Raw genomic sequence first — 15,840 nt, 5'->3', positions numbered from 1 at the left:
TGACATGTTGTCATATCATGATGTTGTCAGTTGTCATTTTGAAATTATCAGTGAATATGTATAGTTCATTTTATGTCAGTGTTTCTACCAGGCTCCCCAAATGCAGAGTTTCAACAAGAAATAGAACTAAAAACCACTATATGTTAAAATAAATCATGGCATGAAAAAGAGAGACAGGATCCCAAATGAAAAGGGCAGGATACTAAATAAAGAGGGTACAGCGCTACTCAGTCAGAATAATACCTAATGGCAACACGACATTTGTTACAAAAAGGACATAAAGCATTCACTACAACAACCTTTGCTGAGAGGAATGCCTAAAGTGATGCAGGTCTAAGACTTGTCTCTTTGATGGAACCCACAAACATAGGTGTGGTCACACAAACTGGGATTCAAACTCAAGGTCATAATTGTCTGTCCTGCTCAGCAAAATGCCCCTTAGACAACATGCATTGAGAGTATGACCTTGAGAGAATGACCTGTCAAATAATTCTGGAGGGATACCAAGAAGACGTATTTATCAATGATTGCCAATTTTGAAAAGACATGAGGCACACATTCGCCCTTCTATTCAACTGCAGCACACAATCATGAATCAACACATCTAGCGGGCCTCTAACAGTCATGAAACATCTGAAATATGATACCCTTTCAATGTCCTGACACATTTCATGGGCAAAATGCAGCAGACAACACACTCCTGCAGCAGTTAACAGCAACAGAACATCAGGAGATCTCTGGTGTGTCTGTTTCTGTCAGAGTCCTGATTGTAGTAACACTCAACAAGCAGACGACAACAGGCTCTTCCTGCACGGTCTCTGTATAACCTGATACCACTGTTCACTTAAGACTGGCTGGGGTATATTTCAAGAGATATCAATATTTTGCAGTCACTCCTTCACTGCCATTTTGCTGACTAATCCAATTTCTGCTTTCACTGACACGTTCCTATCTGAGGATAAGAAAAGACAGAAACATGGGGCTGGAGTAAGACCTGTTAGCTTCCACTCTCTTCTTACCTGATGCTGCCAAAGATGAAGGCTGCTGTGGCAATTGGGATAAGAGCGGGGTAGTGTCGCTCCCAGTCATCAGAGCTGATCTTCTTGATCTGGGACAGGTAGACCATCAGAAACAAGGCAATGGAGATGTTGATTCCAATCAAAACTGAACCGATGTTGAACCATAATCTGTAACACAGCATTAAATTCAAGTGAGTGAGTGAGTGAGTAAGTGAGTGAGTGAGTGAGTATGGTTTTATGCAGCAATATTCCAACAATATCACATGGTGCAAAATAGCCACTCGACCACTAGCCCATGGCTATTCAAAATCTAGTAGGGCCAGTAAATCACAACAGTCACTGGCCTGACTGGCTAGTGAATTGTCATGGGATCATGTTGTCAATACATCACTCTCTCCAACTTGCTCAGTTATAGTACATTTTCAAACCATGCAAAATTATGGCCTGATGTTCATCATATTAGCCTATTAATTATTAAACCCCTGTCATACCAACAATATCTTATTTTCATCCATTTTTGTAATCTTTTGCATAGTTTCCACTTTCAAATTTCGGGGCAGTGAATTATCTTGTGGGCTAGTACCTTTCAGGCATAGCCAGCCCTAAGCAGACTTCACACACTGTAATGTCTAATATCATTAATGTGACTACAACACATGAAACAAGAAGTCATCTATATCCCCTACTCTTCAAGAATATGTCTACTAATTATGACTACAGTAGGTCAAATGGTTTGGTGGGCATGAAGGAGGGTATTGTTAGGTTTTACAGTTTGGCTCCAGAAAAGAACACTATCAACAACTTCAGGGGAGGTCAAACTTGTTGCCATGTAAGCGCAAAAAATATTTTATTCAGAAATGAACACTGACCAAAAGGCACCGGTGCACCACTAGACCTATCTATGTGTCAAGTTTGGTGAAGAAATAGTGAAGGCATTTAAAGTTCTGCTCCACAACCACCAAATTCAGTCAAAGTCACACTTGCTGTTATGGAAACCACAAAAGGCATATCTATAGTTCATGGTGAACCTGTGTGCCAAGTTTGATAAAGCTAGTTTTTGGGAGATCAGCTCCAGACAAGATGACATCCTCATAGTCACAGGCTAAGTCATGTTTCCATTGAAATTGCAAGAACAAGAAAGAGAAACAACAACTGGGTCTAATCCCGAAAAGGCACATCTAGGGATCATGCTTGACATATGTACCAAGTTTGATGAAGCTAGCATGTATAGTTTAGGAGATCTGCCCTGGACAAAATGACATCCTCATGTTTCCATGGAAACCACAAAATAAAATTCATATCTGGGGCTTAGACTCCCAAAAGGCACCTCTAGGGATCATGCTTGACACATATACCAAGTTTGGTTAAGCTATCACAAATAGCTTAGGAGATATGCTTCAGACAAAGAGTGACAGACGCAGATGCACTAATTCCTTTTAAGGACTAAATGGTTGCAAAATTGCTGATGCTGCATCGCACAATTATCAATCACACTTACTCATAATAATTTAAACCTTGGTTTGGAGTCACAGAAATGAAATGAGCATGGAAATGAGCACATTATAATTGTGCACCAATATTATTATTATTATTTTTATCTCCACAGAGAGTTACAGAATAAAGCTCAGTGGATCACCAGCATCACAATTCTTGCTAAATACTGTACTCTTGACAAAAGAATGTCTTTGGATATATCACAATTTTGTCTCGTAAGGGGTGCATATATCTAAAATCTTTCAAAATAAGCAAATGAAATATCCTATATTCATTTTCAATTGCTGCATTATGCAAATTAAGAATCTAATAACATCACATTTTCAATCCCTTGAATATCTAAAACTGCAAGTAGCTCTAGAAAGACTTTTGTTACACTGCATATACATATATATAGTCCAGCTGTTTATTGTCACAAGTGTTAAGTTTCAGTGTGCATTTGAGAACCTAACAGAGATGAGTACTGTCTGGCAGAAAAACAGCAGATCTTGTAATACTTCAATCTCTCACACATCTGTTGTCTGGCAGGGGAAATAAATTTCATCATTCCAGTCGAGAGACGTTGTTACCAGAGGGTGCAAACATTCAAATTACCTTATGTACTGTGAGACCTGGTTACATCTAAGTCATCACGACAATAAATGACTCCCAGTAATTTGTCATTAGATAGAAGCGATTGGGATACTGATGTTCCTCTCTCTCCAGTGCCAGTAATGGCGAGATTATGTCCTGGCCTTGCTGCAGTACAAGTGAAACAAATGGAGTATGAGCGAATATGGCTTCATTGTATCAGTGATGTCCGATGATACAGTAAACATGGTTCCACGGTGCAATACTGTGAATTACTTCTTCAAAGGACACATTTTCCATCCTGATATGTTAATAATCAACTCTGGACCTGAAAATTTAATGATCAAGAGCATGAGCATTGATTTGAACAATGGGGAACCAATGACGTGACAAACCAAGTCAGCAAGCCTGACCACTCAGTCCTGTCAGTCGCCTCTCACAAGAAGCATAGCTGCCTTTTATTGCAAGCATGTGTTGCTAAAGGCCTATTCTACATCAGACCTTGACAGGACTGTGAGCAATGAGCACTGATTTAAAAATCATAATTTCTTTGAAGGATAGGTTTTCCCATGTGGAAAATTTAAAGAAACACAAGAAATTATGATTATGGCCTAAGTCCAATCTCATTATTATGACAAGTTCCAACAGGCACGATGAGTTGCCTGATACTGCTTCTCTTCTGAATACACTAACTGATCTGATGACATCGCTTGTTGATCTAACTAAATCTCAAGCTGTTCATCAGAGCGTATGGTGAGATTTCACAGCATCTGAAATTGATTCAACAGATTACAAATAATAAACGGAGGGAAGGAAGTGTGATGATGACCATCAAACTCTGTTGATGGCATCGAGGTGACCACAGACACAACATCTTGATAAGATCAGTGTCAGTGAAATCTCATAGAAGACCATTATGATGAGGTCCATATAGAGTGAGTGAGTTGATTCATAATGCTGTTAGATATACTCCAGCAACGTCACAACGGTGGCACAAGCAAAGGCGTATTGATCTAAGAAGTGCATGGATACCCTAGTGAACTGTGGTCAAGTGGAAGCTACCCTACTGTCATTTGTATATTAAGACATCTCACAGGTAGCCATTTTGATTGATGTTCATGAAACAACTCTCACTGGCACTACAGTAATCATTAACTATGGTCAGTTTTAATTGATCGTCACACAATCACGCTTCAACACATTTACAGCACACATTCACGCTTCAACACATTTACAGCACACATTCACTCTTCAACACATTTACAGCACACATTCACGCTTCAACACATTTACAGCACACATTCACGCTTCAACACATTTACAGCACACATTCACTCTTCAACACATTTACAGCACACATTCACTCTTCAACACATTTACAGCACACGTTCACACTTCAACACATTTACAGCACACGTTCACACTTCAACACATTTACAGCACACGTTCACTCTTTAACACATTTACAGCACACATTCACACTTCAACACATTTACAGCACACATTCACTCTTCAACTCATTTACAGTACACATTCACTCATCAACACATTTACAGCACACACTCACTCTTCAACACATTTACAGCACACATTCACTCTTCAACACATTTACAGCACACATTCACTCTTCAACACATTTACAGCACACATTCAACCTCAGTCCATTTGCAGCAGAGAGAGAGAAAAGGATTAGGCGGAGACTGATGATCATTATGTACAATAAATGAAATACTCATCCTTTGATGTTATGCTCTGTTACAGAACTTGTGTCACTGCCAGTGCATGTCACACGCAAATGACAACAGTCACATGTATCAAATGTGTTTCTTTTCGCTGCGTTACATGACATGCTACCCTAAATTAACCTTTTTAGTCTCCTTAGCTCTTCCAGAGGCTTTATCCTTTACTTCCATAATAACCTGATGGCAGACATCTTAGTCTCCATGATGAGATTAATGACCTTGGGGACGACCTACCTAACGAGATCTGTTACAGTCGAAATTATAGGTTAGAGTCTTTCAATGCCATTAGAAACGGAAAATGAAAGGGAAAAATCAAATCCTTGCATAAATCACACTGATGCATGGCTATTTAGTACTAGCAGAATGAATTTCATTGTGTTAGTCACAACATGCATTTACACAACACAGCTAACAAATACAAGAAACCTTACGTCAGAAGAGGCATTAAAATACAAACTTCTCAAATAGGATAAATATTGTATGTAGTGAAATCTCATCGATTTGGTGGAGACATGTATCTAGGAGCGCTGGTAACAAGGGAGCTGATATACCCCATCTCCAAGCCAAGTACCATGCCCCAGGTTGCTGTCCCGATGTTCTCTTCTCATTAACTATTTACCGCTGACTGATCCTCCACAAATACGCAGGAAATTACACTGATTACTGCACATGCATACACCTCAAAATGAAGGCTAAGAAATGTTTGAATATTTTTTGCGCAGTTGGAAAGCATGTTCAGCTACCGCAGAGGGAAATTCGGTGTTCTGGTAGTAAAGTTGCACTAGTCAGGAGGGATCCCTTGTTAACATGTCTGTCTGGTTCATCGTGTCCTCTCTGAGTAGCTGGTAGCTGGTAGCTGGTAGCTGGTAGCTGGATTTATCTAAACTCTTGATCCATCTGTGTGGTATGGATGGAAACCAGGCCAATATGACTCTCTGCTGGTCTCTGTTTGATCTGTATGGTGAGGGTGGCGAGTCAGGTGACATTTCTGTCTGTTCCATCTGTGTGGTGAGGGTGGGAAGTCAGGTGAAATGTCTGTTCCATCTGTGTGGTGAGGGTGGGGAGTCAGGTCACATGTCTATTTGTTCCATCTGTGTGGTGAGGGTGGGGAGTCAGGTGACATGTCTGTTCCATCTGTGTGGTGAGGATGGGGAGTCTGGTCACATGTCTGTTCCATCTGTGTGGTGAGGATGGGGAGTCTGGTCACATGTCTGTTCCATCTGTGTGGTGAGGGTGGAGAGTCAGGTGACACGTCTATATGTTTCATCTGTGTGGTGAGGGTGGGGAGTCATTTGACATGTCTGTCTGTTCCATCTGTATGATGAGGGTGGGGAATCTGCTCGATTTCCTTGTCGTAGTGAGTCGGGGAACATGTTCATCTGTCACTGGAGATTGGACACTATCCGCCAAAGTATTTGTTCACCATGCAACAAACCATCAACATTTCTCTAAGTTTCCTGATCAATAACCAGCCCTGGACGATCTCCGTAAAAAACAAAAAAAAATCTTGTCCGATAACACTGGTTCCAATCAAGGAAGTAAAACATCCATGGAGATTCTTGACAGCATTATAGCGATTGGGAAATAAACAAGGAAAATATCAGAGGACTTTGCAGAAATAATTTGATCCTCATCAATTTTTTATTCATTACGCAACTGGCAGATGGAGATAATTCTGCCATTCTTTATTGATATTCAACAAAACAGTGGAATCCACCTGACACTGGTCTGACAAATGAGGAAAATAATCAGAGCAGAAAGTAGAAGAAGATGCGACTTGGCGTGGACAAGTAATTGTAGCTGCCCCCATTATATGTGCTATCTGCCCCAGCTCTCTGCTTCTGTAATTGATTATTCCCCCTGCAAGCCTCCACACTTCAGCATCTCATACTAAACAGCTGTCCCTGATTTCAAACGACTTTCTGCATGGAAATGAGTGCAAATGAATTGCAATATATCGATACTAAACTGCTATACACCATGACACTTCGAGCTGATTTATCAAAGCTTTGCCACATGGAGTTATGGGTAATTTACGAGACACCTCCAAAGTGACACAAACATTTCCTAACGGAATTTGACATACAGCGTTGATGACTCCATTGATCGTAAGTGTGGCGGGAGAGCCCAAAATGGCCCCCGCCCACTCCCACAGGATCTCTCAAGTTCTACAAATGTATAGTTATTGATTTCTAAGATTAAGTGGAACGGAGGGCAGGAAATGTCAAGCAAACAGACGCACGTTACTTCAATAAATACCATCTTGCTCACCATATATCCTATTTACCTTCATACTGTCATAAAAATATCTGATCGACTTAGTTCTCCTATTAAATTCTACCATCAACATGGGAAATTGATAAATATATCATCACTAGGGCATGAAAGTCAAAGGGATGTTGAGCATCGAGGTCGTATTCGTGGATGATTTTCAGCAATAGAAAAACTCAGGTCTTTCATATGTATGCTCTATCAATCAAATTTGTTATTGACAACTTGACCTTTTTTGTGTTTGCCAGATCAAACTGTCCTGGATTAGTCCTGTGTATCTAGTTATGAACAGGGAACCTTCATTGCTTGGAAGTGTCAGTGCTCTCAAGGATCAAGTTTTACATTACACTAATAGTAGGGGTTGGTTGCAGCAACATTCCCACGCGTAAATCAGTGCACAGTCAGAGAGTAGTGATTGTTGTGGTCGTAACTAATCACCATGCATAAAGCAGATAAACACAGTTCCTGTAAAGCTAGTTTGGGAATCGGTATATATGGCAAGATTGATCCCTGGTCTAAAGGATAAATTGACAATCAATAAATGATTGGTCATGAATAAAGCTAGAAAAAGGAACACATCCATTTAAAGTGGGTAAAATGGCTGAGTAACATGGTCTCCTTGATTGAGGATGATACGATGTTTATCCTCATGTATACTACTCAAAGTAAGATAGAGAACACAAACGTGATATCGTGGTCTCCTTGATTAAGGATGACATTACCTGATCTTCCAAACAATATTTAATGAGACACAACACATTTTTAAGCACAGTCGTAGGAAAGGATCAAATTCTTTTGGGCAGCATACTGTGCTTGAAAATGCAGAGCTTAAAAGATCAATATATGTACAGTTATAGTTTCAGATTGTCCTGTCAGTCTTAGAAGAAATGGAAGCTGATTCAAGACTGAAGAGGGACATGATCCTGCCATCTGGACTCATGGACCTCCAGTCCTCTGCCCTGTTCCAGGTTTAGCAATTTTAACACTTTAGCATTAAGTTTATGCTACGATCACCATAGTGCTTAACCACTCTGTGGAATGAAGTCCTGACGGTCTACAAGTCTAACACCTGTCCAACGCTGCACAGCGGTGTAGTGGTTAGCTTGCTGGCCTCTCATGCCAACGGCATGGTTTTAATCCTGGTAGAGACACCAAAAATTTGTGACCTGGGGGTCATACTGTGTTGTGTCCCTGTTTGCCAAAACCGACACACTCAGAAAAATACTTGAATCTGTTCTTTAGCTTTAGCTTCATCAACAAACTATCATGGCTTGTAGCCTCATCAACAAACCATGATGGCCTGTAGCTAATCAACAAATCATCATGGCCTGTAGCCTCATCAACAAACCATCATGGCCTGTAGCCTCATCAACAAATCATCATGGCCTGTAGCCTCATCAACAAATCATCATGGCCTGTAGCCTCATCAACAAACCATGATGGCCTGAAGCCATCAACAAACCATCATGGCCTGTAGCTAATCAACAAACCATCATGGCCTGTAGCCTCATCAACAAATCATCATGGCCTGTAGCCTCATCAACATACCATCATGGCCTGTAGCCTCATCAACAAACCATCATGGCCTGTAGCCTCATCAACATACCATCATGGCCTGTAGCCTTATCAACAAACCATCATGGATTGTAGCCTCATCAACACATCATCATGGCTTGTAGCCTCATCAACAAACCATCATGGCCTGTAGCCTCATCAACAAACCATCATGGCCTGAAGCTTCATCAACAAACCATCATGGCCTGTAGCCTCATTAACAAACCATCATGGCCTGAAGCCTCATAAACAAACCATCATGGCCTGTAGCCTCATCAACATACCATCATGGCCTGTAGCCTCATCAACAAACCATGATGGCCTGAAGCCATCAACAAACCATGATGGCCTGTAGCCTCATCAACAAACCATCATGGTCTGTAGCCTCATCAACAAACCATCATGGCCTGAAGCCTCATCAACAAACCATGATGGCTTGTAGCCTCATCAACATACCACCATGGCCTGAAGCCATCAACAAACCATCATGGCCTGTAGCCTCATCAACAAGCCATCATGGCCTGAAGCCTCATCAACAAACCATCATGGCCTGTGGCCTCATCAACAAACCATCATGGCCTGAAGCCTCATCAACAAACCATCATGGCCTGTAGCCTCATCAACAAACCATCATGGCCTGTAGCCTCATCAACAAACCATCATGGCCTGTAGCCTCATCAACAAACCATCATGGCCTGTAGCCTCATCAACAAACCATCATGGCCTGAAGCCATCAACAAACCATCATGGCCTGTAGCCTCATCACCAAAAATCATCATGGCTTGTAGCCTCATCAACAAACCATCATGGCCTGTAGCCTCATCAACAAACCATGATGGCCTGTAGCCTCATCAACAAACTATCATTACTTTCACTAACCTAAGACATGTTACAGTATGCATAAGAACAACAGCTGGAGCAGTTGTATGTTACAGAGAATGAACAGTGAATTCCAGGCTAAAAAACAATCGAAACAAAAAACAGCATGATGTCAACAGTTTAAAGAATGAAATTTATCCATGCTTAGCCCTATGTTTCAACATTAGATCTCTAGAGGTCTTCATGTGCAATAGCCATTGACGTCTGATTCTAAAGATCACAATGGCAGTACTTCAGAACCAATGTGTCATATCCCTGACAGATTGTCTATTTCTCAATTTCAACCGTCAGACAAACCGTATCATCTTACAAGTATACAGAAATACACTACATATGACACCTCTCAAGAATGATGACTTGAGAAACAGCTACCAAATCTGACACTCATACCTAAATCCTCTGAGTTGTTGCCGTGGCATCAACCAACAAGTTCTAGAGTTTCAGCCATACGAATTATCTGACGCTTATAAACAGTTGTGAGGAAAAGAGGAGGCTGGTTACAACAGTAATTCCCAGATAATTGCATTTATTTCATCTGATTTATAATTTGATTGCTTCCTCAGCCTTGGCTATCTCAACATTAATGAAACTTCTCCATGGAAAAACAAAAGTTTTTCTCCTTACTGACAATTTTCTTCTGACTACGTCTGCTAATTGAGTCATAACTTCAGGAAGCGGTCATCTAACCAGGCAGTTGGTGTTCGTTTGTGTACAATGCTGAGATAGGGGAGGTTGGCAGTGCATCTCCCCGGAGAATACCCCATCCACACTCTCCTCATGAATATGCATAGAAAGTAACTTGTACACGGGCCCAGACCATTACGACTGGGGAAACACTATTAACTAAGATCAAGATATCAAATTAACCACAAGATACCTGTGTTCCACCATAGCAGAGACGGAATCCCATATGAGAATCATGTGCAATTGAAACTCGTTATCTCAGTGGAGAAACAAAATCAATATGAATTTAACATCAGGACCTGAATATAAAATAGTTTCATTTTAGCAATAAAAACAAACATAAAGATTTTCTTTATTATGCTGACATTACAACTGAAAAGGTTATCTGAATGGGGAGCACCATTAACTCTCATCAGAGATCTGTCCTAGCTCAACTCATTCTATGCAGCGAGATCACCTCCCTCCCAAACACTTTTCTAAACCAAGAAATATTTTCCCTTGGACACTACAACAATGGTGTAAACTACACAGATACTACAACAATGGTGTATCCTACACAGACACTACAACAATGGTATATCCTACACAGACACTACAACAATGGTATAACCTACACAAACACTACAACAATGGTATATCCTACACAGACGCTACAACAATGGTATATCCTACACAGACACTACAACAATGGTGTATTCTACGAAGACACTACAACAATGGTATATCCTACACAGACACTAAAACAATGGTATATCCTACACAGACACTACAACAATGGTATATACTACAGACACTACAACAATGGTGTATTCTACACAGACACTACAACAACGGTGTATCCTACACAGACACTACAACAACGGTGTATCCTACACAGACACTACAACAATGGTGTATTCTACACAGACACTAAAACAATGGTATATCCTACACAGACACTACAACAATGGTGTATTCTACACAGACACTACAACAACGGTGTATCCTACACAGACACTACAACAACGGTGTATCCTACACAGACACTACAACAATGGTGTATCCTACACAGATACTACAACAATGGTGTATTCTACACAGACACTACAACAACGGTGTATCCTACACAGACACTACACCAATGGTGTATCCTACAAAGACACTACAACAATGGTGTATTCTACAAAGACACTACAACAATGGTATATCCTACAAAGACAATGCCACAAAGGTATATCCTACAGAGACACAACAATGGTGTATACTACAAAGACACTACAACAATGGTATATACTACAAAGACACTACAACAATGGTATATACTACAAAGACACTACAACAATAGTGTATTCTATGCAGACACTACAACAATGGTGTATTCTACACAGACACTAAAACAATGGTATATCCTACACAGACACTACAACAATGGTGTATTCTACACAGACACTACAACAACGGTGTATCCTACACAGACACTACAACAACGGTGTATCCTACACAGACACTACAACAATGGTGTATCCTACACAGACACTACAACAATGGTATAACCTACACAAACACTACAACAACGGTGTATCCTACACAGACACTACACCAATGGTGTATCCTACAAAGACACTACAACAATGGTGTATTCTACAAAGACACTACAACAATGGTATATCCTACAAAGACAATGCCACAAAGGTATATCCTACAGAGACACAACAATGGTGTATACTACAAAGACACTACAACAATGGTATATACTACAAAGACACTACAACAATGGTATATACTACAAAGACACTACAACAATAGTGTATTCTATGCAGACACTACAACAATGGTGTATCCTACGCAGACACTACAACAATGGTGCATCCTACGCAGACACTACAACAATGGTGTATTCTACACAGACACTACAACAACGGTGTATCCTACACAGACACTACAACAATGGTGTATCCTACACAGACACTACAACAATGGTGTATTCTACACAGACACTACAACAACGGTGTATCCTACACAGACACTACACCAATGGTGTATCCTACAAAGACACTACAACAATGGTGTATTCTACAAAGACACTACAACAATGGTATATCCTACAAAGACAATGCCACAAAGGTATATCCTACAGAGACACAACAATGGTGTATACTACAAAGACACTACAACAATGGTATATACTACAAAGACACTACAACAATGGTATATACTACAAAGACACTACAACAATAGTGTATTCTATGCAGACACTACAACAATGGTGTATCCTACGCAGACACTACAACAATGGTGCATCCTACGCAGACACTACACCAATGGTGTATTCTACGCAGACACTACAACAATGGTGTATTCTACACAGACACTACAACAACGGTGTATCCTACACAGACACTACAACAATGGTGTATCCTACGCAGACACTACAACAATGGTGTATTCTACACAGACACTACAACAACGGTGTATCCTACACAGACACTACAACAATGGTGTATTCTACGCAGACACTACAACAATGGTGTATTCTACACAGACACTACAACAACGGTGTATCCTACACAGACACTACAACAATGGTGTATTCTACACAGACACTACAACAACGGTGTATCCTACACAGACACTACAACAATGGTGTATTCTACACAGACACTACAACAATGGTGTATCCTACACAGACACTACACCAATGGTGTATCCTACAAAGACACTACAACAATGGTATATACTACAAAGACACTACAACAATAGTGTATTCTACGCAGACACTACAACAATGGTGTATTCTACGTAGACACTACAACAATGGTGTATCCTATGCAGACACTAAAACAATGGCATATCAGTGTTTAGAACTCAAACGCTGCATCTTCTACACTGATATCTCCTCTGAAATGTACACTACAAAAGATTGAGAGTACATTGCTTTAGGTATAATCTGAAAACTTTCTCCTAAAAACAAAGAGGATAAACTGTCCAGTTCCCATGACAACACTTTCACTCAGCAGAAGTTGGGAGGTTACTGTTATGCCAAGCTGTGTTTGTGGTCAATTTACTTCGGCTGTTTTTGAATGTTTTTTCAATAATATTTGACACAGAGACTATTTAATCAATATTCCAGTGCCAGGTCGGCAATTTTCTTCCATCTGCCACTGGGCTTGGAGTACAAAAAACTCATATAATTCATTTGAAAGGGGACTTTTTATTTCTAGATTGATGTTCCATATTTTTTTACTTGATTTGATTTCAGGACTTGTGCAGTCTTCGCACTAGTTGATGTCATATGGCTCGACTCCAGATTTACAACACTTTGTCTTCACTTTCAGTTTTGCTGGGGATATTAGGTCATGTGGGCAAAGGGAGGTAACTCCAGACACATTTGTCCCAAACGTATCTGATCTGTCTATCACTGTTACACATCGATGTGAAACTTCACAATTTCTTGTCACGAACACTTGGATGCTTTTTCTTCTACTATTGGATATAAGCGTTCATTTCATGTCCATCCCCAAACTTATTAGTTGTGTAATGTTCTCCATTATTTCGACACATGAACAATCCATTGAAAGCAAATAGCCTGCAAACAATCTAAACTTGTATTTTACATGGAATCCTGACATTTTGTCGATTCTAAGTGATACAGTGATATTTTAGATATTGACAATGATGAAAATTGTTGAAGAAAATAGCTGCTCCATTGGAAAATGCTTTCAAAGCGGTTGCTTTTTTACAGACAGTGGTGCAGATTCACTGACTGTACTACTAACTACACCACAGAACACCGTGTACCCACTCTGTACAATGACCTAACACATACCACTCTGTACCATGAAAAACAACATACCACTCTGTACCATGAAAAACAACATACCACTCTGTACCATGACCCACCATATCCCATGACCCAACACATACCACTCTGTACCATAAGCTAACACATACGACTCTGTACCATGACCAACCACATACCACTCTATAATATGATCCACAATGTACCACTCTGTACCATGACCAAGCACATACCTCTTTGTACCATGATCCACCATGTACCACTCTATACCATGATCCACCACATACCACTCTGTACCATGTACCACTCTGTACCATGCCCCACCATGTACCATGATCCACCATGTATCACTCTGTACCATGCCCCACCATGTACAAATCTGTACCATGATCCACCATGTATCATTCTGTACCATGACCCACCATGCACCAATCTGTAACATGATCCACCATGTACCACCCTGTACCATGACCCACCATGTACCACTCTGTACCATGACCCACCATGTACCATAACAACAATGTGCCTATCTGTACCATTACCCATCATGTACCAATCTGTACTATGACCCACCATGTACCATGACCAACGATGTAACAATTTGTACCATGATCCACCATGTACCACTGTACCATGACCCACCATATACCATGTTACTAAAATGAACATTAAGAAATAGCCACTCACTCACTGACCACTTGATCTCATCTGTACCACTCCTCTAAAACCCAAATACCATGGTCGCCCTTGAATCTTTGTGAACCACTGCTAACCATCAACTACCCATTACTACTCACTGTCAAGCATGATCTACCTTCAACAGCCTTCTCCTACTTCAAACTTGTAACCTTCAAGATTTTGCATGGTTTGTGCTTTGGTCCTCCAGAACAATGAATGTCTTAGGTCGATTTTGAAATAATATACAAAGCCTTCTTCTATAGTCTACATGGATCATCTTGTACATTTTGTACCACTGTCAGTGCTCTCAGATCAAACTAACGCAGCGCTCATGTCAAACAGAGAATAAAAGGATACAGTCATTGAATTTTCTCAACAAACTGTCAGTTTGTCAGAAACGACTTCTAGCAACTAACGGCAACATACTTATACTTCACAGGAACTGACAGCTCAGTCAGTATAGACCAAGCACTCCATTACTTACCATAACTTGGAACTTATAATATAGCATGGCCATACTCAATGACTCTGATGGCATGGAAGGTTGCTGGTTGCTCAGAATATCAACCACTGGTATGCTTGGCCAACTAAATAATTTACAGACAGTTGTGATTGACTGGAATATTGCTGACTAACAATTAAAACAACCTCACAATCGGGAGATTCATGTAGTAATCAGGGAAACCATTGTTGCTCAGAACCAACAAGCTGAGACAAGATGATGAGAAATTACTGTACATCATCCAATTCAATGATTGTCATGACAGCCAAGCAAAATGAGCTCAAGTAATGTATAACAGGTGCTTGGTGGCCATTACAGTTACATTCACTCATGCTGCCTGCAAGAAAGGGGCCAACAAGATTAGCGGCTGGAAAAACCAAGTCCCATTTATCATTCTGCTAACCCATTTAACTGAAAACATTCCAGGGTAATTAAACCAGCCTAATGATCATATCCAAAAATAATGACTGACAGATCGAGGGACATAAGTTGCTATAGAAACGAGTTAATAAAAAAAATCAAGCGTCAATTTGAAGAAGCATGAGTGTCCATAAGGCCAGAAAATGGCAGAAGAAATATTGAGTTGAGTGAAGACTTGATAATTCATGATCAATACTGCCAACAGTTAATAAATCTCATTAACAAAAAAATTGGCATGTCAACGGTCAT

The 15,840-nt window shown here is 40.3% G+C and overlaps 1 protein-coding gene across 1 annotated transcript in view; it reads right to left on the bottom strand.

The window, feature by feature from the left end:
- LOC137265189 (transmembrane protein 128-like) overlaps positions 1–15,840 on the bottom strand; it is a 65,120-nt gene that overhangs the window by 33,293 nt on the left and 15,987 nt on the right. The window contains exon 3 of the mRNA XM_067800531.1: positions 1,020–1,187. Within this exon, the coding sequence (XP_067656632.1) occupies positions 1,020–1,187 (168 nt within the window). The remainder of the gene's footprint in view (positions 1–1,019; positions 1,188–15,840) is intronic.

The sequence above is a fragment of the Haliotis asinina genome, chromosome 15 (genome assembly GCF_037392515.1).
Source record: "Haliotis asinina isolate JCU_RB_2024 chromosome 15, JCU_Hal_asi_v2, whole genome shotgun sequence".
NCBI lineage: Eukaryota > Metazoa > Mollusca > Gastropoda > Lepetellida > Haliotidae > Haliotis > Haliotis asinina.
This window is presented reverse-complemented; position numbering and strand designations above follow the sequence as displayed.